The sequence below is a fragment of the Naegleria gruberi genome (genome assembly GCF_000004985.1).
Source record: "Naegleria gruberi genomic scaffold NAEGRscaffold_1, whole genome shotgun sequence".
NCBI lineage: Eukaryota > Heterolobosea > Eutetramitea > Acrasida > Naegleriidae > Naegleria > Naegleria gruberi.
In genome coordinates this window covers 136,287-157,682 of record NW_003163326.1, presented here as the reverse complement: position 1 = coordinate 157,682, position 21,396 = coordinate 136,287, and the positions used below count along the sequence as shown (strand labels likewise).

Below are 21,396 nucleotides of genomic sequence, written 5' to 3'. Positions count from 1 at the left end.
TTGAATTACGGCCCCACATGTTGGACAAACCTTTGCCCCTTGATCTTTCATCCACTCTTTGAATTGTTCGTCTTGTTTTGTTTTGGTTCGCTCTTCATTTTCTTCACAAGTCAGACCTGCATGCCATTTTTGCATACATTTAGAGCATGAATCCCAAGAACAATGAGAGCAATGCACTTTGATAGCTGGCATTTTCTTTCGGAAAGAGCTAGAAAGTTGTGGATTAGGAGAAGTATTTTGTGTTGTGTGGGGTTTGTGTTTTACAGTTGAAGGAGATAGAGGAAGAGGTGATGTGGGAAGGTCAGAGTTAATATTTGGACTCTCTACTATAATGGCATTTCCACATTTTGGATTTGGACACCACACTAAATCTTTCATACCTCCTAAAGCTCTCTTTAGAGAAAATTCTTCAAATTTGCTGAACAAATTTTCATCTTCTGCTTGTGAGTAATGTGATTGGGATATCTTGTTAACTCTACCTTGGCTCAAAATCTGTTTGACTTCAACTACCGTTAATTGTCTATCACATTCTGGACATTTAATACTATCCACCTCTCCTTTTTGAATCTTATCTTTAACATAGTCATAAATGCACGTACAACAGAATCTATGTTCACAATCCTCCATGAAGAAAACAGTACCATCTGTTGGTCTATTATCCTCATAACAAATGGAACAGGTAATGACACTAGAACCATCATCCATTGGCATGTGATTATGTTCGTCTCCAGCCAATTTTAAATAATTTACAACTCTATCATTTTTCAGCGGATCAGAAACGCTCAAACTAAAAATATCATTATCGAATGATAACTCTGTGTCATCAATCTCCTTATTAGTTACACTTGGTTCCTCGTTTACCTTAGTGGTAGTGGAAAACATTGAATTAATAAATGAGCTTAATATTTCAACATTAGTATCTGTTGTAGAAGGCGAAGCAGTTGGTGTTTTGTTGATACTTAATGATGCTTTCTTTTGAAGTTTTTTAGGATGGTTCTTCATATAGTCCATATTTTTTTCCAGTAATTCTCTTAATAGTGAGTGTTTTACCCATCCATCGTATGATAACCATCCATCATTATCATCTTCTAAAGAATCATTCATTGAAATCTCCTTATAAGGATAAATTTCAAGAAAACACAAACAATTTCTTTTTTCTACTAAGGTACACAATTTTGCTATCTGATCCTCTCCAATTAGGTCGTGTCTTAAATCCAACTTAATTACAGAAGAGTTTGTGTTTTGAATAAGTGCTGATATTATCAAATCACATCCTACAGCAGTTATACCAGTCTGAGCGAAATTTACATATGTCAATGAAGTATTTTTTGATAACATGTTTGCTAAATGTTGAGCTCCAGCTAAACCTATTTCTCTATTAAAACTCAAATCTAGCTCCTTTACAGAAAATGAACCAGTATTATTAAAATTTTTCAAATATTGGGTAGAAGGGGACATGAAGGCGTTTGAAACGTATTGAGCTCCTTTAGATGTCAGCTTATTTCCGCTTAAATTCAATCTTCTTACAGAGGAACCAATAGACCAAGGTGGAAGTAGGGTCCAAGCCACTGCCTTGGCATCCTCATCACCAAGTCCTATTCCTACAAGATCCAATCTTACAACAGCTGTACCTTTCTTTATATGCTCGGTGTATAGGTCCAAAACTGTTGGGATAGGATCAATAATGGGTATTGTACAATTAGATGTAGATAAATAGGTTTGAGTTTGTCTACACATTTGAACATATCTCTCTATGATCCTATACTCAACTCTTCTTTGATGATGTTTTTCATTAAATATTTGTTCTAACTCGTTGGAATAGAAAATTAGCTTATAAGGATCATCTTCAAGAGTAATTTCCACAACAGAAGTGTATTGTCCAAAAGTTGCTGTGGGAACTGTTTTTACATTTACAGTTTTAACTATGTGGTTAGAGCTGTAAAATTCAGCACTAAATAGTTGAGGATAAAAGTATGACATTTGACTAAAAGTTTGATTCTGTGGAAATTGGTAAATATCACCAGTTGGAGGAGGTGGCATAACATATTGTGGATGTTCTTTGCCAGTGATTGGAGTACCTCCAGGCTGTCCGTAATATCCTGAATTTTGATTCGGGTTTGAATTGTTGAAAGAATTTGAAGAAGAATAAAAACTCTCATGATGTACACTCTGAGGTGTTTGATAGGAAGAAGGTTGAAAGCTAATATCATATCTAATATTCGATGGATCAGATAGTGTGACATTATTATTGATTGAAGTAGTTGTTGGTGGGTTAAGAGCAGGACTTCCTGGATCAACCATCACAAAATCATCCACTATTCTTGTTTTTGTTGTTCCAATCTTGAGTTGTGGGTTCTTTTTAGATGTTTGGATCGTATTACTGTTGATGTATGTTTGAGATGGGGTTGGTAGTACGGAATCGTAAGATTCAAAACTTGGATAAATATTTGTAGCTTGTTGTGGGTTTAAAGTGGGGTTAGAGATTGGTAAATTGATGTTATTGTTGGAGATTAAAGGTCTTTTTACTCTCACTTCATCTCCAGGAATAAATTCGCAATATAATTGCAATTGTTGCTGTGGATGAAATTTACTTTGTACATTATAATTTTGATAGTTTGATGACCCTACGGAGATGGTGTTATTGTTTGCATTAACTGTACTTGACGATGTATTATTATTTCCCATGTTTTTGGCAAGGGAGAGTTGATTGTATTTTTTAAATGTGTTCTATTTACTTAGCATTTCCTCCTTAGACTCTTGGAATGAAACATTCTAATAGGAGGTGTTTTGTTTTCTTGACTGTTTTCTTGTTCGATACAATTTTCAAAATATGTATTGTCTAGAAAATTTGTATCAATGGTTGCCTGAATATTGTTGTTTTTCAAGTTAAGAAATGCAACTTCATGAAATGCTCCATTTTCTTGACCTCCTCTGAAAAATCCTTCTGATTTTTGGTCAATCTGGTCTTCTCGTTGATATCTAGAATGATCTTGCCTGATTTGTTTTTCAAGTTTCTTGATAGAATGTCTTCTTTGAATATCTTGTTGTTTTACAAGGCTTCTATTTACAATTTCATTCCTTATTGAGTGATTATCCTCCACCAAGGCATTATAGTTATATCCACTAAGAACTCTCTTTTGTTCCTCGGCTAGATCTTGCATTTGTTTTAATAATTTTTCTGAATTTGAAAACAATCTTTTGTCTGCATCTTGCTCCGTTCTCCTCAACTCAAAAAACATATTGTGTATGTCTTCTGTTTGTATTCTTATAAAATCTCTCGGATTCCTCAATCGAAATTCGGAAAGAGGTGTTAGAGATTTGTTGTTGGAGTCGGTCATTTTTATTTTGTTTGATAGAACATAGTCCAACAATAAATAGCATTATTGATTTGTATTTATTGTTGTTTAAGTAATTTACAGAGTTGTAGAGTTGTGGGTTATTAACCATTCTTAAAGTACCTAAAGAAATCAGGATCATCCTCTTCACAAACCCTAATGGAAGTACTTTCAGGTAGTTTTTTCCATGCAATAAAGAGCTCTCCAATTTCTTCTCCCCTATCATCCAAACTGTCATCACCAAGATCTACATCATAACCAATCATTACAAGAATGTGATCTTCATTTTCAGGCAGCATAACATAACACATATCATCTAAAATATCCTCACTATCAAAATAATCAAACTCGCTAAATGATCTATCTTCATAACTGTACAAAGTTCCAGTTTTGTAATTTTTCATTTCCTTTTCAGTTTCAGGATCAACAGGTTCGCCAGATGTTGTTTTAATTTGATTCATTAACTCCATAGCATCCTCTTGTGTCATTTGAAGATACTTTAAATCTTGATATTCGGTAGGGGCACGCCTAGTATCAATTTCTAAAGAATTTAAAATTTGGTTGAATTCATCATTTTCTTGACCTTCTTGCATTTGAATGCATGCATTCAAAGAATTAGGAGAGTATGATCTCAATATCTCAATAAACTTGTTGGCAGCTTCTAAGAGTTCGTTTGTACTTTGTGATCCAACCCAAAGGAACAAATGACTCTTTGATTGAAGCAAGAAACATGTTCTTGAATCTAAATGTCTAGTATTGTGACATAGCTTTGGAACTAATTCTTTGTGAATGGCATAAAAGTTATTTAGAGGACTAATGCGATAGAGATATGCATTTGGTTCTTTTTTTGACTTATCACTCAATCCTAGTATTGTTTCCCATTGAGTAAGTTGTACTAAAAAACCAGCATTAGGAGAGCAACATGCTCTCTTTGTTTTCACATCCTCTAGTGCTTGATTAAAGTTCATTCTATATTTCCACATCATATATGAAATACATAAACAGCATGATCTGGAAACTCCCATTTGACAATGTACATAAATTTTACCGCCTTTCTTGATTGCATTTTCAATAAATTCTATAACTCCATAAAAAGAACCAATGATAGATTCGTTAGGATCATCATATAAGCTGAGAGAATAGTAAGTAAAATCATTAGGGAAATAATTATCACAATAAACACTAGCAGCTGCATTAATTATATGAGTAATTCCGTTATCATTTAATTTCTTCTTGTCTTGTGCTACAGCAGCGCTTCCAAGAAATAGGAAATCAGTAATTTTAGAACAAACATAATGGCAGGCTTTTGCTAATTCTCTTCCACTCATTACTTTGGGTTCCTCGACATGTTCAACTTCACGAGTATTGATAGGACTTAGTTGGGTTCTCTCTTTTTTTCTTGGAGATTCTAGTGAATCCTCATGATTAGTAACACCAGCCATTGGTCGCTTTCGTAATTGTAGCAAACTGTTGAGTTTCTCATTGGAATTTTCATCGGGTGGTGTTGTAGATAACTCATCAAACAAAAATTTACATTTGTTGATATTATTAACTCCTACCATTAAAGATCTAATTCGGGAAAGTAAGTGATGGTTTTTTGATATTGAAATTGATGGCACGTTAGAAGGATAAGTAGCATTACCAGATTTGATTAAATCTTCAAAAGATTGAGGTTTTCCGGATGTGAATAAACTCTCTACAATTGATGGTTGTTGTAACTGGGATTCTAATTTTAAAGCTTTTTCAATAGTTCTACTCTTTACAAAATCGGTTGATTCTTTACCATACCATACGTATAAATCAAAGTTAAACCTGTTGTTTTGATCAATTCTTGAACTAGAAAATGGATGTTCCAAGCCACGAGGAGTGAATGACAGATCATGATAACTTTGATCTTTAAATGAGCCAATAGTTCCCCAAGTGAATAATTGCTCTATCATTTTAAAGTTATTTTCATCCCTGGTCTCATCACGGTTCTTGGTTTGTTGATCTAGGTGTTGGAATAAATGTATGACAATATAGCATGATGATACTTTAAATTTTGAATCTTTTCCATTCAAAAGAGGAAATGCTCTACATTTAAAATCTTTCTTCCAAGGTTTGTTGCTATCAGTACCAAAAGGAGAATCATCAAAACATTCATAAATTTTAATATTACTAGTGTATTGTGATGGTGATGAAGATGATGAAAGTTTAGCGATGTTTTCAATTTCTACTGGTTCGTTATCAATAGATATAGAGGAAAAAAAAGAATCAGTTGGTTTTTGTATCATGCCTTCATCTTCAGAAATATTGTTTTGTGCTGAAGTATTTGACATATTTAAAGAGATGTTCAATTTTGATATCAAAGGAACAGAAGCAATATTAGGTTCTATTTGTGAATTTTGTTGTGTAATTGTTGTAGGTTGTACATTTTGGTTATCAACCTCCTCGCCAACCGTAACAACTTTAGCAAGAGGGAGAGAGAGACTGAACCCTTTCATTTTTAATATTTTTTTAATAAAAGTAAAATGGATATGATGAAACAATCAACTATCATAGATGGCAAACAATACTTGACAATTAATTATGCATGATTTACAGGCCTATTACATATAATAATAACACATTAGATTTTTTAATGGTATTAGCAACATTTAATGAAATTATTAATGAAAGAGCAGAACGGGTTAGAGGAAACGACCAAACTTGTCTAAATTCCTTAAAACAAACCTTACTATTTAGTTTTCAAAACATTGTAATCAAAATATGGCATATGATTACTCGAGTCATCACTCTCTAGTTAATGAAACCTCCCCATTCATTACGATGAATTATAATGTTGACCTTTTCAAAAAAAACAAAGTCAGGTGTTGAATAACAAGTGTGGACTCCTCCAAAGTTATCTTATAACCGAAAAGGCTTCAATTCAATTTAATTACAATATATTTTCACATTTCGCATTGTGAAACATCAAAAAAAAAATGAGTAAAATTACACTCGAACAACTTCAAGAGCATGATGGAGTAAAGAACACTCGTTTATGGACAGTTCTCTACGATAAAGTTTATGATTTGACGGAGTTTGCCGATAAGCACCCTGGTGGTCGTGAGATGATAGAATCTGCTTGCGCCCGTGATGCTACTGCCTTGTTTGAATCATACCATTTATCATCCGAATCAATTGCAAGATCCTACCTCAAAGGCACTGGAGGTTCTATCAAGTATGTGGGAGAGTTCGATGTTGAAAGTGCCAAAGTAGGAAAGCTTCCTCTTAATCAAGATGAACTACCAAATGATGCTGCAATTAAATTCACTTTCCAATCACCTCTTTCTGGCCCAAAGCAATCAACAAACAAAACAAATATTTATGAAATTATGAAACAACGTATTAGAGATGAATTAATTAAGAATGAAAGTAGTGGATTCAAAAAGAACATAAGAAGAGTTTCAGGCCTTAGACTTTGCAATGCAATTTTTATTTTCACAGGTCTATTAACTTGCCAAATTCTCTCTCAATATTTTCCATCAATCAATTTGGGAGTTGCAATTTTATTGGGTTTATTAGCTGGTTTATTCCATCATCTTGCATTGGTTCATGTAGTTCATGATTTAGGTCATGGTTCTTTCACTGATTTTCCAACAGTGTGGAGATTGATTGGTAATTTTGGATCATATGTTTTGGGCCAATCCTTTTATGTTTGGACCATTAGACATAATGTTGGTCATCACGTGTATGTATTAGGTATTTTTCTTTTCTAATTATCAAAACAGTTATACTAACATGAGTGAGATTGATCCTGATGTTGGTGTCTACACTTGGAACAGACACATTGATAATACTCCATCTTCAGCAACTAAGGCCACTTGTTCAAAAAATGAAAAGGTTGATTTGATTGCTAAAATGTATTCTGAACCAAAGGATTATACATCTGTTCCTGTAGATATCATGGCAAAGACTGGTTCTTTTGGATCATTGCCTTTCTTGTATGCTTCATTGATCTTTTACATGCAAATTGTTGATTTTATCCATTATTGGACAAGACATGTCAGTGAAGGTATTGCATTTGCCACACCCACATTTAGCTCTACTACTTTCCATTTCTATGGAAGTAAGATATTCTTCTTTATTTATAGAATAGTTTTACCAATCTTTTTATTTAACAAGACAGGGGGTTTAATTGGTCGTAATGTTATGGAAACTGTTTTGACCTTTATTGCTACTGAAATCGTTGCTGGAGTAATGTTTGGCTTCCTTTCTCAAATTAATCATATCTCTGAAAAATGTGCTTGGCCATCAAATGCTATTAATGAGATGGTCGATAACAGCAATGAAGGCAATGGTGGAAATGACGATTTGGATTGGGCTGCTATTCAAGTCACTACCTGCATTGATTATTGTCATGACAGTTACCTCTGGACATATCTTTCTGGTTTTTTGAACTACCAAGTTATTCATCACTTATTCCCTGGTATTAATCCATGGTTGTACCCAAAAATTTTACCAATTGTTAAAAAGGTATGCAAGGAAAACAATGTCTCCTATACTATTTACAACAAATTTTCTGATGCTTTGGACAGCCATGTAAGACAATTAACATCATTCTCTAAGAAGCAATTATTGAAAAGTAAAATTTTAGATCATTAAATAATTATATTTAATGTTAGCGATAAAATAATTTTCCCTCAAACAATTAATATTAAATATTTAATCTTTGAATTAGAATAATATTTTTATATAATAAATTGATTGAATTTTTATTTCCAACAAATCTTTAAAAAATGCTCAAACATTTATTACCTGCCCTCACCAAAGCTACGGGAAGACAGCTTTCCAGGAAGGAGCAATGTATGTTTTTAATATTACACTTATTCACAATTATTAGTGATGTACTTATCAATTCTTAACCACATTAATACAAACAAATTCCTTTCTTTCCAACCTTTGGAACAAAACAGAGCCTTCACTTCGTCTACTAAAGTTCTTCTTCGTGTTGGTTCAAAACCATCCAATGAAGATGATTATAATTTGAGAGAAAAAGCCGAAAGAATTAAAAAGATGAAGGCTGAGGAAAGAAAGAACAATCCTCCTCCACCACAACCAGAAGAAGCCGAGGAACAAGAAGAAGCTTCAACAGCTGAAGAAGAAAAGAAAGCAGAAGAACCAAAGAAAGAAAAAAAGACAAATGAAAAAAAGGATTCACAACAAGAACAAAAGACAAATGAAAAAAAGAAAACAACTGGTGCAGACTATGAGGATATGGGAGACCAACAAGCTACTGAAAAAATTCGTACAAAACCAAACTGGCATGCATATGGTGTAAAATATTCACTTCCCTTCTTTATGATGATGGGACTCTATGCAATGTATGGATTATACTCCGAAATAGGATTTAGCTTTGATAATTTGAAAGAGAAAATTGATGAACTCATGGCACCATTAACCAAACCAACCAATTCTAAACTCCTTCCTGATCTTGCAGAAGGATCTCCTCAAAAACCTGTTTTGATTTTAGCAGTCGAAGACCTTTTGATTCATACTTATTACACACCACGTACAGGTTGGAAAACACAAAAACGTCCTGGATTGGATAATTTCCTCAAGACAATTAGTCAATACTATGAATTGGTATTTTTCAGTGAAAATTATATGACATCTGTTCAACAAATTATTGAAAGACTTGATCCAAATCAATATGCTCACAAACTCTTCAAGGATTCTACAACTATGGAGAATGGTAAAACTATTAAGGATCTGTCATTGATGAACAGACCTATCGAAAGGATTGTTTTGATTGACCACCGTGCTGAAGCCTATAGTAAGCAACCTGAAAATACACTTGTTGTTGAGCCATGGAAAGGAGATACATCCGACAGATTACTGACAGATTTAGTACCATTCTTGGAGCTTGTAGCCAGTAAATCTGGTAAAATTGATGTGAGGACAATTTTAAATGAATACGGAAACAGAGACAAACCAGCACAACAAATAGCTCGTGATTTTATTACAAAATTACAAAACATTAAGAAAGCTCAACAACAACAACAACCTGTTGAAGACAAGAAACAAGCTTCTGGTGGCTGGTTCGGATTTAGAAAATAAATTGATAATAAAAAATGAACAATTATCAAGAGGAAAATCATTTGCAACTTGATGATAATAAAATATTTACGAACAGGGTTTTATTCTCATCTTGTGATGAAGATGCAAAACAAATGAATGAACAGAGGAAATATAAAGTACTTTGTTGTGGAAGAAACTATTATGGACAATTATCAATATCAAACAATAACAACAATAGTACCAAGTGGATTTCTACAGTAGAAGAAACAGCTAAAAACATTTTAAAGGAAATTAAACAGATAGAACTAGGAGCAAGCCACTCTATGATATTAACATTTGGGAATGAATTGTGGGTGTGTGGTATGTTATAATTTATTATAAATTGCCAGGTGACATTCTTTTTAGGATGGTGAGTAATAATTTCTTGAATTTTATTTAAATTTCAAAGGAATTACAGTGGGCAATTAGGTTTGTATTATTATTTTAATGTTTTTGACAAAAGTGAATAATAGGTTTAGGTAAATATATTTTCTTTTGGATTTTTAGAAACTTTTAGGTCACAACGAAAGTGTTCTCGAATTTATTCAAGTTATGGGAGTGAAATCTCTGTCCATTAAAGCAATAGCCAGTAAATCGTATCATTCTGCTTTATTGACATTGGACAATCAAGTTTATTGTTGTGGAGGTAAATTTCAAATTAAGTTTATAGTTAATAATTTTTAGATAACGAGTTTGGTCAATTAGGGATTGGTCAATTGATAGAATGTAATACTTTTCATCCCACGAATGCCAATCAATTTTGTGAAGAAATAATATTGCTTAAATGTGGACTTCATAAAACTGGATTCCTAACAAGATCTGGAAAATTATATCTTGCAGGAAATAATCAAAATGGACAATTGGGATTGCAAAATGTCACTATAGTGCCTTCATTTACCCATATAGATTATATTACAGACTCAGTTAAGGATTTCGGATTTGGGCATTCTCATACAGTGATTTTAACAAGAAAGAATACAATTTATTCTTGTGGAGGTTTGTTTCAATTTTTAGTGATGACACTGAATATTAGATTAATTAGAAAATACATTTGGACAACTTGGATTTCCTGACTGTATTCAGAGAAATACTTTTACACCCGTTAATATTAATATTGGTTGGATTGACATGATTTCTGTGGGAGCTTCACATGTACTTATACTTAATCGAGTTAACGAATTATATAGCTTTGGGAATAATATGTATGGACAATTGGGTGTCTCAAAGTGTACTGAGCTAACAAGCGGATATTTAAACAAAATAGAATTCAAGGAGAAAATCAAATTTATCAAATGTGGAAATTTTCGTTCAATATTAATTACAGATAGAAATGAGTTTTATTTTTCAGGTTTGTTATTTTGTAATCTCTATTATAATTATTTCTTTTAAGGGAGAAACGATTTTGGACAATTATCCCTTGGTGACAGAGTAAACAGGTTTGGATTTTGTAAAATTCCTCTTCCAGATATTAAAGAGGCTGAGGGAATTAATGATGTTTCCTTGGGAGACTGTTTCACATTCTTCTACCACAGGAAAGATGAAATGGGAGAAATAAGTAGATTTTTATGCCGATTGAAGCATGTTATCCTATCTGGGAAGTGGAGTGATATTATGATTAATAATACCCTCTCTTGTTGATAATTGATGCAACGTAAACCCACACACTACAAATATCATTAGCATATGGCTCTACATACACAGCTAGTGCAAACTTTACATCCGGCTCATATGTATCGTATACCATGGTGTTTCGTACTTCTGTAACAATTTCCTCAATATCCTTGAAACAAAAATTAAGGGGAAAACCATTCACTGCACTTGATTCATTTACAATGGCCAAAACTTGTTGTTGGTTTTCATCACTTAGTGCTTGGTCTAGCTTTTTGCTTGCTTCGAAACTTTGTAAAAGCTCTTTAAATGTTTTGCTAACAGAGTTGTCCCATATCGTAGCTTTGTGTCTCCATAAAGAAAATCCTTCCTCAATTGCTCGTCTAATATCTTGTTCTAGTCTTATGCTATTATTTGGAGAGCACTTATTGTATAGTAGTTTCTTATATTGAATCTTTCCTTTTTGATCGCAACATTCTTTAGCAATCATCCTGTTAGAATCTCTTGTTGGGTTATATAGAGGATAAAATAGTGAAATATCATTAAGATCAAATTTCATCATGGATGGCTGGGCATGTTTTTGCACATTAATCCAAATATTTGTTTGGGATGCAATTAAGTGTATTTCTTGAAGGGGACAAAGAGGATCATCTACTGAATATTTCTCTCCGGTTACTGAGTTCCACAACAATAAACACTTTCTATTTTCCTGATACGAATGGTTATTGTTATGTGTAATTGTTGCGCTGGTTTCAACTGTAAGAACATATGCAGTATCTCCTTCTGGGACACCTTTTCCAAGAACAAAGAAAGTTGTTTTACCCAAACTAAGGAAATAGTTGCACAGAAGAATTGAATGTTCTTCCCAATCACCAGCCCTTGTATCTAAAAACTCTTGGGATCCAATCCAAATATCTCCTGCGTCAAACGTTAATGAATCGTTTAAAAGAGGAATGAGGGATACAAATCTTGCTAGTTCAGAAGCTGTCTGTAATTCAGGAGGAGGGTCTTGTGGAGTAATGTACCTTGTAAGTAAAGTTGCCTTTCCTTCAATATTTGGAACAAGACATTTCACATTCCTGGTTTTTGCATATTTGGACTTTCTCACAACTTTAGACCACCACTGACAGTAAGAATACACTTCAGGTCCCTCTCCAGTAATTATGAAATCTTCAACTTTCTCTGGTCTTGGCAAAGGAGGATCCAGTGTAATACAGACGGTTAAGGCTGTGTAAGCGTTCTGATCATTAACAGATTTTCCATAGCCCAGATAGAGAGGAGGTGTTTTAAGTCTAAAGGTACCAATTATTTTTCCGTTTTGGTACAGAGTAGAGAATGGTACTGAGTAAGAGCCTAACCACTTAAATTCAGCTCTTTGATTTATGGTATTGTAATCTCTTTCGTCTCTTAGGCCTTCAACGGTTATTTCATCAAAAACATCAAAGTAAATTTCCTTATCAATTAATTTCAGTGATTCTGGGCTATAGTCATTATTTACAGTTTTTAGAGGTATTGATAGGGTTTGATTGAATTGAGGGAATGGACCTTCCACAGATTTTGTTCTTTGAATATCTCCATCAAAGTTAATAGCAACGAATGAGAGCAATCTCTGTTGAAATTAAATAATTAAGAATGCAAAGTTAGTACTTACATCTGGCATTCCCTGCTCTTGAGTGTTTTTAGCCATGGTGATATAATTAATTGTATCTTGGGGTCCTTTTTGTAATGTGGCAGCATTAGCTATTGTGTGATCATAGATATTGGTTGGTACATTTGTTGCAACACGAGTTCCCATTTGCATTTCTAATCCAATTTCACTAGCATTTTTCAATCTCTCTTGCCTGTAGTTTCTATAGGTCTCATCATCGTGCCCTTTCCTGACTGGGAAGTTGTATCCTCTTGTTATTTGGATAAGTATATTGCATTGATTAATTTCATTAATAGGAGGTACTTCCTTTTGAACTCTTTTTGGATTTAAAGGTCGGTATTCTTCAAATACTTCAATTATGGCATCAATGGAATGGTGGAATTCTGGGAGTGGAGGCTCTCTAACATATTGAGATACACTAGAAATATTTGTAAGGAAATTAATTTTCCAAATAACTTACTCCATATTTGTCTTCACTAGTCTCTTTGCTTTCTTCATTACAACATTATTTGTATAATTTCTAACTTGATTTACGTATGATGATAATCTTGCCTCGTTGGAGAGTGATTGGATGATCCTTTCCTCATAATTTTTAACATTCCTTGGTTGGATATGATCTAAATTCAAAGAAATCATAGGTAATGGTACCTTTCCTTTTACTTCATCCCTCAATTTCAATAAATGGAGACGTCTTTGGAAAGAAGAACTATTAAATTCCTCGAAAAAGAATAGGTCTTCATCTTGCTCAGCCAAATAAAAACCTTTGCTAGAAAGATCGTCTCTGTCTAATTCATTCAACATGGAAAGAAGTCCAGTGTTTCTTGGGTCATTGGGATCAATGTTGTTTGTTTCCATCCAAGAAGTTATTTGTTTCAGGTTGAGTAAGTCTCTTGCAGTTGGAAGATTCTTCTTTGTTTTTTCGACTGGTGGTTTTGGGGCTTCCACTGTCCGTTCTTCGGATGGCTTTACCCAAGAAATAGAGAGTTTAATACTTCCGTAGGTATGATGACTGGGAGAGAGAACAGGTTTGAATATTTGAAATATTGAAGGAGGAAAGGAGCCTGTTGCCTGAAGATCCCAAACTGGAACATGTGGTTCCGGGGAAGTAAATGAAATTTGTTTTACACTTTCAGTATCTGTTTTACCAGATCTTTCTAAACCTGGAACAGGGACAAAAACATTAGTGAGCGGCTTTTCGAACCATCCAGATTGAGAAATCTGCAAGCTGATTGATTCTGGCCATTTAAAAACGCTAACAGAAACAATTTCATTAAAATTAATTGTGAAATCAGATCTTAGTTGTTGATTGGTAGTTTTACAGACATAGTTTCCATTTACCAATAAATTAATATGGTATGAGAGCATGCTAATTTGCTTCCTTCTTTCGACCTCCATCTGATCGAGTTATTTCATATTTTAAGCAAATACTTACGGGTGGTAATTCTGATTCTTTTGTTATTTCCATTTTCAAAATTTCTGGAACAACAATTGGTTCCCCAGGATATCTTGTTGTTTTCTCTATTCGTGTCAGTATTTTCTTTTTTTCTTCTTCTTTATCAAAATATTCAAGTTTGGGAGAGCTCTTTGCTATCAAATATAGGGAAGAAAACTCTTGCTCCTGTTTTGGAATAAGTTGCTCTCTGAATTCAATTAATTTTTGAATGTAACTCCATCTCATATCCTCTTCCAATTCTTGTAACTCTTGTTCGATTTGGTATTGTATCCTAAAACTGTCATCCTCCTTGTTTTGAGGAATTGTTCTAAATCCCAATTTAACGTTTGTTACGTTATATCTGTTGGTAGATCTAACTTTGCAAAGGGCATTCCAATTTCCAATCACTGAATTTACTAGCATTATTTCTTTTTGCTCCTCATTTTCCAAATCTTGTCTATTTTGTCGTATTTCAGACCTTAGAACAGACATTTCTCTTTCCAACTCTTTTGTTTCTTTTGTGAGATAGCTTAATTCATCAAGTGGGTTTGTTTTTTTTACCGCCTTGTCTTTTTTGCCTCTAAGTCTATCTAGTTCTGTTTGCAAAGCTAATAATCTCTTATGGAAGTATGTATATTTGTCATTTTCTTTCAATTCCTTATACATTTTGAATGCTTCATGTATTTTTCTAGCTAATATTTCCTCCTCACACATTAAAGGGTGGTCTTCAAATAAGACTTCTCTAAGATCTATTTCTATCTTGTAGTGTTTTGTTGCTGTTGTTGAACGAATACTTCTTGTTGGTATTGTCCGTTTAAGAGATATTGTTCTATTGTCAATAAAGTCAAAATCATTTTCTCCAGGTTTTGTGAATACTTTTGCAGTTGGATCCATTTGAACCATGAGTTGTCCATTTTCATCAAAAAATTTTGTTAATCCATTAGATTCCCTTAAAAGTCTATGTTCAAGTAAATGTTGTCCTTTTTCCAACATGAATGGCTTTTTGTCAGCAAATATTCCCTCCTCTTGAGGATCAAAGTATCTATATTTGGAAGAATATTCTTGGGACAGTTTTTCGGTGGATGTTTTCAATTTTTCTGCCAAGCTTTTACATTCTTCTGCTTCTTTAGTTTTTTGTTTTGACAAATAAAATTCTTGAAGCTTTCCTAGCTCTCTAACTCTAATCTGAATTTGTTTAATAACTCCTTCAACCACAGGTCTTATTTCCGAGATTTGTGTCAAGCATTCATTCTGATTTTTCTTGGCTTGTTCTTTTTTTATAACTGTTGGAAACTTTCTCTCTACAATCTTTTCTTCTTGTTTAATATCTTTCTCAATCAACTTTTTTGTGATTGGTTCAGCTTCAAGATAATCTTGAACTGGCTCTTCTGTAGGATGTTCATTTTGTTGGAATTCACTCCTTTCTGGAATCCTTTCCTCTGTTTCGTTGGTTTGGATTACTTGATTTACCTCAGATTCAAGAACTGGTTGCTCTTCTTGTTCATCATCGAAAAGCCTTCTCGTCCTTCTTTTTTTCCTTCTTTTGGTGATGGTTTGATCCACATCCTCCGACCGTTCTTCCTGTTGTTGTTCAATTGCCCCTTCATCATTTCTGGAGGGAGATGTTTTTGGTCTTTTGGGAAAATCTGTTGTTAATTCGTTCTTGCTTTGGGGAATATGTGATGAGGATGGTCTTGTGTTGTTTGTTGGTTCCTCATCAAGGTCTTCCAGTTCAGACATTTTTTTGTATTGGTAAAGCGGGAGTTCTTTAATACAAATTTATTTTTAAATTTTTGTTTGATTTTCAGTCTTCTGCAATCAAAGCAAGCATTTTAGGTAATTTGTTTTTTAGAATGTCAAGATTTTCTGCCAATTCCTCCTTTTCTTCTTTTTCTTTTTTCAAACGGTCTTCTAAAGCAGATATTATTTTTTGATGTTGTACAAAGTTGTCTTCCAAATTTTTGTTTGCTTCCTTTAACAGTTTTATCATTTCAATGCTTGATGATAATTCCTTCTTAAATTTTGAGACTTGTTGGTTGTGTTTGTTCTTTTCTTCTGATTCTTCAGTTTTTAATAACGATAAATTCTTTTCATACCTGTCCATTTGTTCTCTTAATTGATCTGTCAATGTACCAATCTTGTGTTGCTGAGAATGAATTTGGTTTTTTAGTTGTATTTCTTTTTCTTCTGTTTCTCTCTTGAGTTGGGAAAGACTGTTAGTGAGCCTATCAATTTCTTCCTGCATTTTCATCTGTGTATCTTCGAGTGTTGTATTAAATTTTAATCTTTGATTAAAATTTTCTTGTTGCTCCCTTTTAAAGTCAGATTGTAACTTGTCAACCAACAGTTCCAATCTTTCATTTTCTTTTTTCATTTTCTCTCGTGAAACATTTTCAGAGTTCTGCTGTTTTAACAGTTCTGTTGTTTTCTTTTTTTCTTCGCTCATAGCCTTTAACAATTCTTCTTGAACTCCATTGAGTTCCTCTAGCTCAGCTGATTTGATATGTAAATTGGTTTGAGCCTCAATAAGATCACTCTTCATTTTCTCTCTCTCTGAGATTAGTTGCTCACATTGCTTTTGGAGGGAAACTAGTTGGTGAGATAATTCTCTTATTTGGTTTTCTTGGTTTCTAATTTGAATATCCTTTTTTTCTAAATCTCTTTCAACATTTCCCTGGCCATGCTTTATCGTATTTAGTTGTTCTTGAAGAAAGTTCTTTTGTTGGCGGATTTGTTCAGCATATTCTTGTATGGAATTTCTTTCATGTTTTAATTGGTTGATCTCATTAGTTGGATTGCTTGTGTTTTTCTGATTCTTTTTCAACTCCTCTCTTAGAATAAGGTTTTGTTTAGCAAATTCCTCAATTTTTAATAGGGCGGAGTTTCTCTCTTGTTCAAGCAACCTTATTTTTTCCTCTCTCCAAACCACTTCGTACGACATATTACTTGGGAGAAGATCAGTACCAAGAGAATTATCAGATTTAGAAAATGTTTTTGCAGTTGAGATCGGGATTTGTGGAGAACAAATTTCATTGTCATCATCTAAGTACAGAGGTTCATTGGCCGAATAGGGAGTCAAAAATTGTTCAGAGTTAGAATTTCTTCTCTGAACAGGGTAGTTTGTGTTGTGAACAGATGAGGGTGAAGCAAACTCCATTTTTTTAAATGTTAAAATCGATTACTGTTGGCGCGAAGCTCTATTAAAATTAATTTATTTAAATTGAAATTATCCACAAACAATAAAAAATGCTCAGGCTGAATAGTCGTTCCATTCTCTCTCATTTAGTTAATACAAGAAAGTTCTCGACTAACCTGAGAGCATTAGGAGGAGGCGCCAATAATATTCTAAATACTCCAAGAAATAATAGACCTGCACAAACTGCTGCGGAATTCAAACAACAACAAGAAGCTGCACTTGCCGCTGATTCCGAATCACAACAAGATGAAATTTCATCCAAATTAAAAAATAGTAGGGAAATACTTCAACATTTATCAGAGAAAAAAGCATTCACAACACAAGATGTAAATCAATTGGAAGATTTATTGGAAAAATATGTGAAACAAGGAGCTACAAAGGACTCTGCCGTCAAAGGACCACTTCATTTTATTAATGCTGCACTTATCATTTGTTTGATAATTGTGATAATTGCTCGTCAAAGAGATGTCATGTACTATGAAATGGTGAAGGAATTATTATTGGATAGTGAGGATCAATTAGTCCAAGCTAAAGAAGAAATTTCAGAACTAAGAAAGAAATTACCAGAGGAAAGTGTTAACGAAGTTTCCCAAAAAATTGAATCTGGTTCAACAATTTTGGAAAAAACCAATCAACCAACTAGTTCAACCAAGAAACATACTAATATGATTTAAGTAAATATTATAATTTATTGCTTATTTTGTGTTGGTTGATTTGGATTGATAATTATGTTATTGGGATTAGGATTGCCTGAATTAGGCTGTCTGTTTGCAGCAAGAAATGGTGTGCTATTTGGTAATACATAATTAATTCCATAGTTAGCCCTTTGTGGAACTTGTTGAGGATTTATGACACTATTGAGATAGTGTAGTGCTGTAGTTGCTATTCCTGTTTGAACCTGTTGATAGAAAACCTGTTGGATTGGATTACCAGTGGCTACTTGGGCTGTTGGATTGATTGGGTTAACAGTGGTTGGATTGATTGGAGCAACTGGTGTACCTCTTTGGGGTATTGAACTTAACATCTTCTTGATTAGAATGTTGTCAGTAGCACTTCGTGGATTCATTTGCGGATTTACATTAGTGTAAGCCATGGTTGCTTGCTGACTGGTTCCTGCTTGTGGATATTGGCTTGGTGTTGGTACTGTGGTTGGTTGAGTAGAAACATTTGGATTAACTACTGTAGGTGGTTGACCATTAGTTACAGGTGTTTGTGCTGCAGGTTTGTGTAAAGAAGAACCAAGTTTGCTTAATCTTTGCAAAAGGTGAGGTGGTTTAGTGAGTCTATTATCTGTAATATAAGTTTGTAAATCAATTTCATGATCCATTACTAGTTTAGTTTTTCCGTTACTGGTAAACATATCTTTCAATCTTCTTGCATAAAGTTCAGCTGCATGTCTTCCACCAACAATACATGAAGATGGTTGTTCATGTGAAAAAACAGGTTGATTATTTGGTGTGAATGTATGTGGAGGTAAAATGTATGCCTCGAATTTTTTGGTGTTATCTGTTCCACTATTCTCTAAATATGGAAGAATGTCAACTCTCCATGTTTTTGTCTTGTCGTATGACTCGAATTTTAAAATACGGCACCTATTTGGTGGTTTGCAATTGACTAATATTGTCTCCACAATTTTTGCATATTCGGCAGGAATTGACTCTGAAGAAATATTTCTTGGAAATGTTTCATTATCCTTGCTTTTCTTTTGTTTGGATGAGAGTTTCTGCTTCTTCTTTTTACCAGCAATAGAGCTATTTGGTAAATGAAGAAGGGTTGCCTTGTCTTTTCTTGATATTAAACTTTCACTCCATGTTTTAGATTTTGCAATAAAATTAAGTAAGTTATGCTCTTGTTTTGGAGCTCCTCCGGTTGCTGATAATCCTTCCATAGATTGATTATTAGATAGTGATTTGTGTTTTTGAGTAAAATGAACAATAGGTCTTCTTCTTCTTCTAAACTCTGCCTTTAGCTTGTTGTAATGAATAGAGTTGGCAACCAAACTAACTTTTGGATTAGGATCTAAACAAATAGAATTAGTCTTTCTAATGATACTTAAATCATTTTTTACAGTATGCACAATACTTTTTACAATTTCCAGTCTCTGCTCAACAGAAAGGTTCGAAGAAGAGTTATCATCAATAAATTCATAAATATCCTTTTCCAAGGTTGTAGGTTCTGATCGTAAAACTATTTCTTGCAAAGGATACATTTTAGAAGGATTTTCTGGACCTCTCATGTCAATAATATGCACTATAACGGAGCCATCATAAAAATTACAATTAAGATCTTTAAACTCACTGAAAAGATCTGGAACTAGTTTACATTTTGATATTTGAGAAAGAAAAAGCTTGGTCATTTCAGTATACTTTAGACTTTTTGATTGTGAAGAATTAATTTGAGAATTGTCCATCACTTCTAGGATGAAATGGACTGGAAACAATTTGATTACTACAGAAGGAGGTAATCCAGTTAAAATATCTATTTTCTTTTCAAATCTGAAAATTTCGTCAATGTTACTACCAGATAGTATATCTTGATTTGCTTCCAGTATTGTATTTGTACACAAATCTGATAATGACTTATGAGTAGTTTCCTTAAATTTTAGGCCACCTCCATGTAATTTACACAAGCCCTCCATATATGAGGTAGTCAGTTGCTCAGATCTATCAACATATGGAATGGGTTCAGGCTCACCACTTCTTTGTCTATGTATTTGACACATATAACAAGTATTTTTACATTTTTCCCCTTTTTCAGTATTTGTAAGCGAGGAGGTAGAAGAGTTATCAGAAGAAAGTGGAGTAAATCTATAGTTCCTGCTTCCTAAAGTTTTTAGTGATATTTGAAATTTTTTACGTTGAGGTTCTTGTTGTTGTAATGCTTCATCAGATGTATTTGGAGATGTTTTTCTTTTTTTTGTCTCTTCATGTTCTGTTGATACTACTTTTGTTGGTTCTTGCTGAAGCACTTGTTGATCAGCTTCTTGTAATATTATTTGTGCATCAGGTACAGTTTCTTGTATTTTATTACTATTGGTTGTGTCAACTGTAGTATTTGTTGTTTCCGAAGATGAAGATTCCGATTTTTTCTTTTTTTTTGACTCCTTTGCTGGTTTATCAGAGGTACTTTTCTTTTTCTTTGGAGCCATTTTTTTTAATATTTAATTTTTAAAAAAAAATTATTTTAATACAACCCATTTAAAAATAATAATTTGTTTTATTTATTAATATAATTTAAAACAAGGAAGGATAGGTTAGAATGTGTGTTTTGCTTTACACTGTAAGAAATATCGTTTGTGAATTGGGATACTCTTTTTGCAAAGCTTTCTCTTCTTCTCCATTCAGAATCCTCAATATGATTTGGTTTAGCTAGCAGACGAATAAGTAATTGTTGTTTTTGGTCATTACTCAACTTTTGCACTAACTTGTTATCGCTGCTCAAAAATTGTTGGATGAAAACTGAAAAATTTTCCCAATTTCCAGCATTAACCATATTATAAAGTGATGTTATTAATTCTGACTTGTAAAGGTTGTGACTTTTGGCTATTAAAATATTAATAAAAATTGTAGCAAAACAATTCATCATTGAATTATTACCAAAAGCAGGCAAGACTTGTCTGAAAGCTAATCTTTCATAAAGTTTGTTCCTATCATTCAAATCCTCTAACAAAGATAAATTTTTCTTAAAAATAGAAATATCTGTTGAGTAAAATGAATTCAAAAAACATTCCATTATGAAACAGAATTGATCTAAAGTTTCAATACTTGTACATTGTTGTTCTTGAATAACTCCATTCACAATATTAGATATGAAGAAATATTTCATGTTATAATTTAAAATACAATACAATAAGTCATAATAATATGGAAGAACCTCAATTGAGGAAGTATTTCCAATTGTTTTACCTTCCCCAATACTCTTCAACTCTGGATAAATAATATTTTTGCAAGTATGAATTATTTTAGGTATGGTACTGGAAAGCTTTCCACTTCCATCAGATACTACAGCCTTTAAAAGTTTGAGTAATTGTATTAAAACTGTTCTTCCATGATTGTCTTTGATAAAGATAGGCATGGATCCTGTGATAAGTTCCATG

At 33.3% G+C, this 21,396-nt stretch overlaps 8 protein-coding genes across 8 annotated transcripts in view; 2 read left to right on the top strand and 6 right to left on the bottom strand.

The window, feature by feature from the left end:
• Positions 1-139: 139 nt before the first annotated feature.
• Positions 140-2,685, bottom strand: NAEGRDRAFT_61127 (RING finger domain-containing protein; the record flags this gene model as incomplete). Its single annotated transcript, XM_002682986.1, has 2 exons — positions 140-208; positions 265-2,685. 2 exons carry the CDS (start codon positions 2,683-2,685, stop codon positions 140-142), a joined length of 2,490 nt encoding a protein of 829 aa, XP_002683032.1.
• On the bottom strand, positions 2,645-3,338 carry NAEGRDRAFT_56420 (uncharacterized protein; the record flags this gene model as incomplete). Its single annotated transcript, XM_002682985.1, has 1 exon — positions 2,645-3,338. The coding sequence occupies one exon, from the start codon at positions 3,336-3,338 to the stop codon at positions 2,736-2,738; it is 603 nt and encodes a 200-aa protein (XP_002683031.1). The 3' UTR covers positions 2,645-2,735.
• An 848-nt stretch (positions 3,339-4,186) lies between these two features.
• NAEGRDRAFT_29491 (uncharacterized protein) lies at positions 4,187-4,663 on the bottom strand (the record flags this gene model as incomplete). The annotated part of the gene is made up of 1 exon (XM_002682984.1): positions 4,187-4,663. A coding segment is annotated over one exon (477 nt), but the record flags the coding sequence as incomplete, so codon positions are not given.
• A 1,635-nt stretch (positions 4,664-6,298) lies between these two features.
• NAEGRDRAFT_61124 (uncharacterized protein) lies at positions 6,299-7,961 on the top strand (the record flags this gene model as incomplete). The annotated part of the gene is made up of 2 exons (XM_002683331.1): positions 6,299-7,047; positions 7,088-7,961. The coding sequence occupies 2 exons, from the start codon at positions 6,299-6,301 to the stop codon at positions 7,959-7,961; spliced, it is 1,623 nt and encodes a 540-aa protein (XP_002683377.1).
• A 783-nt stretch (positions 7,962-8,744) lies between these two features.
• NAEGRDRAFT_29368 (uncharacterized protein) lies at positions 8,745-9,416 on the top strand (the record flags this gene model as incomplete). The annotated part of the gene is made up of 1 exon (XM_002683330.1): positions 8,745-9,416. One exon carries the CDS (start codon positions 8,745-8,747, stop codon positions 9,414-9,416), a length of 672 nt encoding a protein of 223 aa, XP_002683376.1.
• Positions 9,417-11,031: 1,615 nt separating this feature from the next.
• On the bottom strand, positions 11,032-15,849 carry NAEGRDRAFT_77673 (uncharacterized protein; the record flags this gene model as incomplete). The annotated part of the gene is made up of 4 exons (XM_002682983.1): positions 14,105-15,849; positions 13,133-14,067; positions 12,676-13,090; positions 11,032-12,633 (listed from the first exon to the last, which is right to left on the bottom strand). Exons 1-4 carry the CDS (start codon positions 15,842-15,844, stop codon positions 11,032-11,034), a joined length of 4,692 nt encoding a protein of 1,563 aa, XP_002683029.1. The 5' UTR covers positions 15,845-15,849.
• A 2,123-nt stretch (positions 15,850-17,972) lies between these two features.
• On the bottom strand, positions 17,973-20,448 carry NAEGRDRAFT_56417 (uncharacterized protein; the record flags this gene model as incomplete). The annotated part of the gene is made up of 1 exon (XM_002682982.1): positions 17,973-20,448. One exon carries the CDS (start codon positions 20,446-20,448, stop codon positions 17,989-17,991), a length of 2,460 nt encoding a protein of 819 aa, XP_002683028.1. The 3' UTR covers positions 17,973-17,988.
• A 68-nt stretch (positions 20,449-20,516) lies between these two features.
• NAEGRDRAFT_77671 (exportin-6 protein) overlaps positions 20,517-21,396 on the bottom strand; it is a gene marked incomplete at its 3' end in the record, with an annotated part of 4,916 nt that continues 4,036 nt past the window's right edge. The window contains exon 7 of the mRNA XM_002682981.1: positions 20,517-20,981. Within this exon, the coding sequence (XP_002683027.1) occupies positions 20,517-20,981 (465 nt within the window). The remainder of the gene's footprint in view (positions 20,982-21,396) is intronic.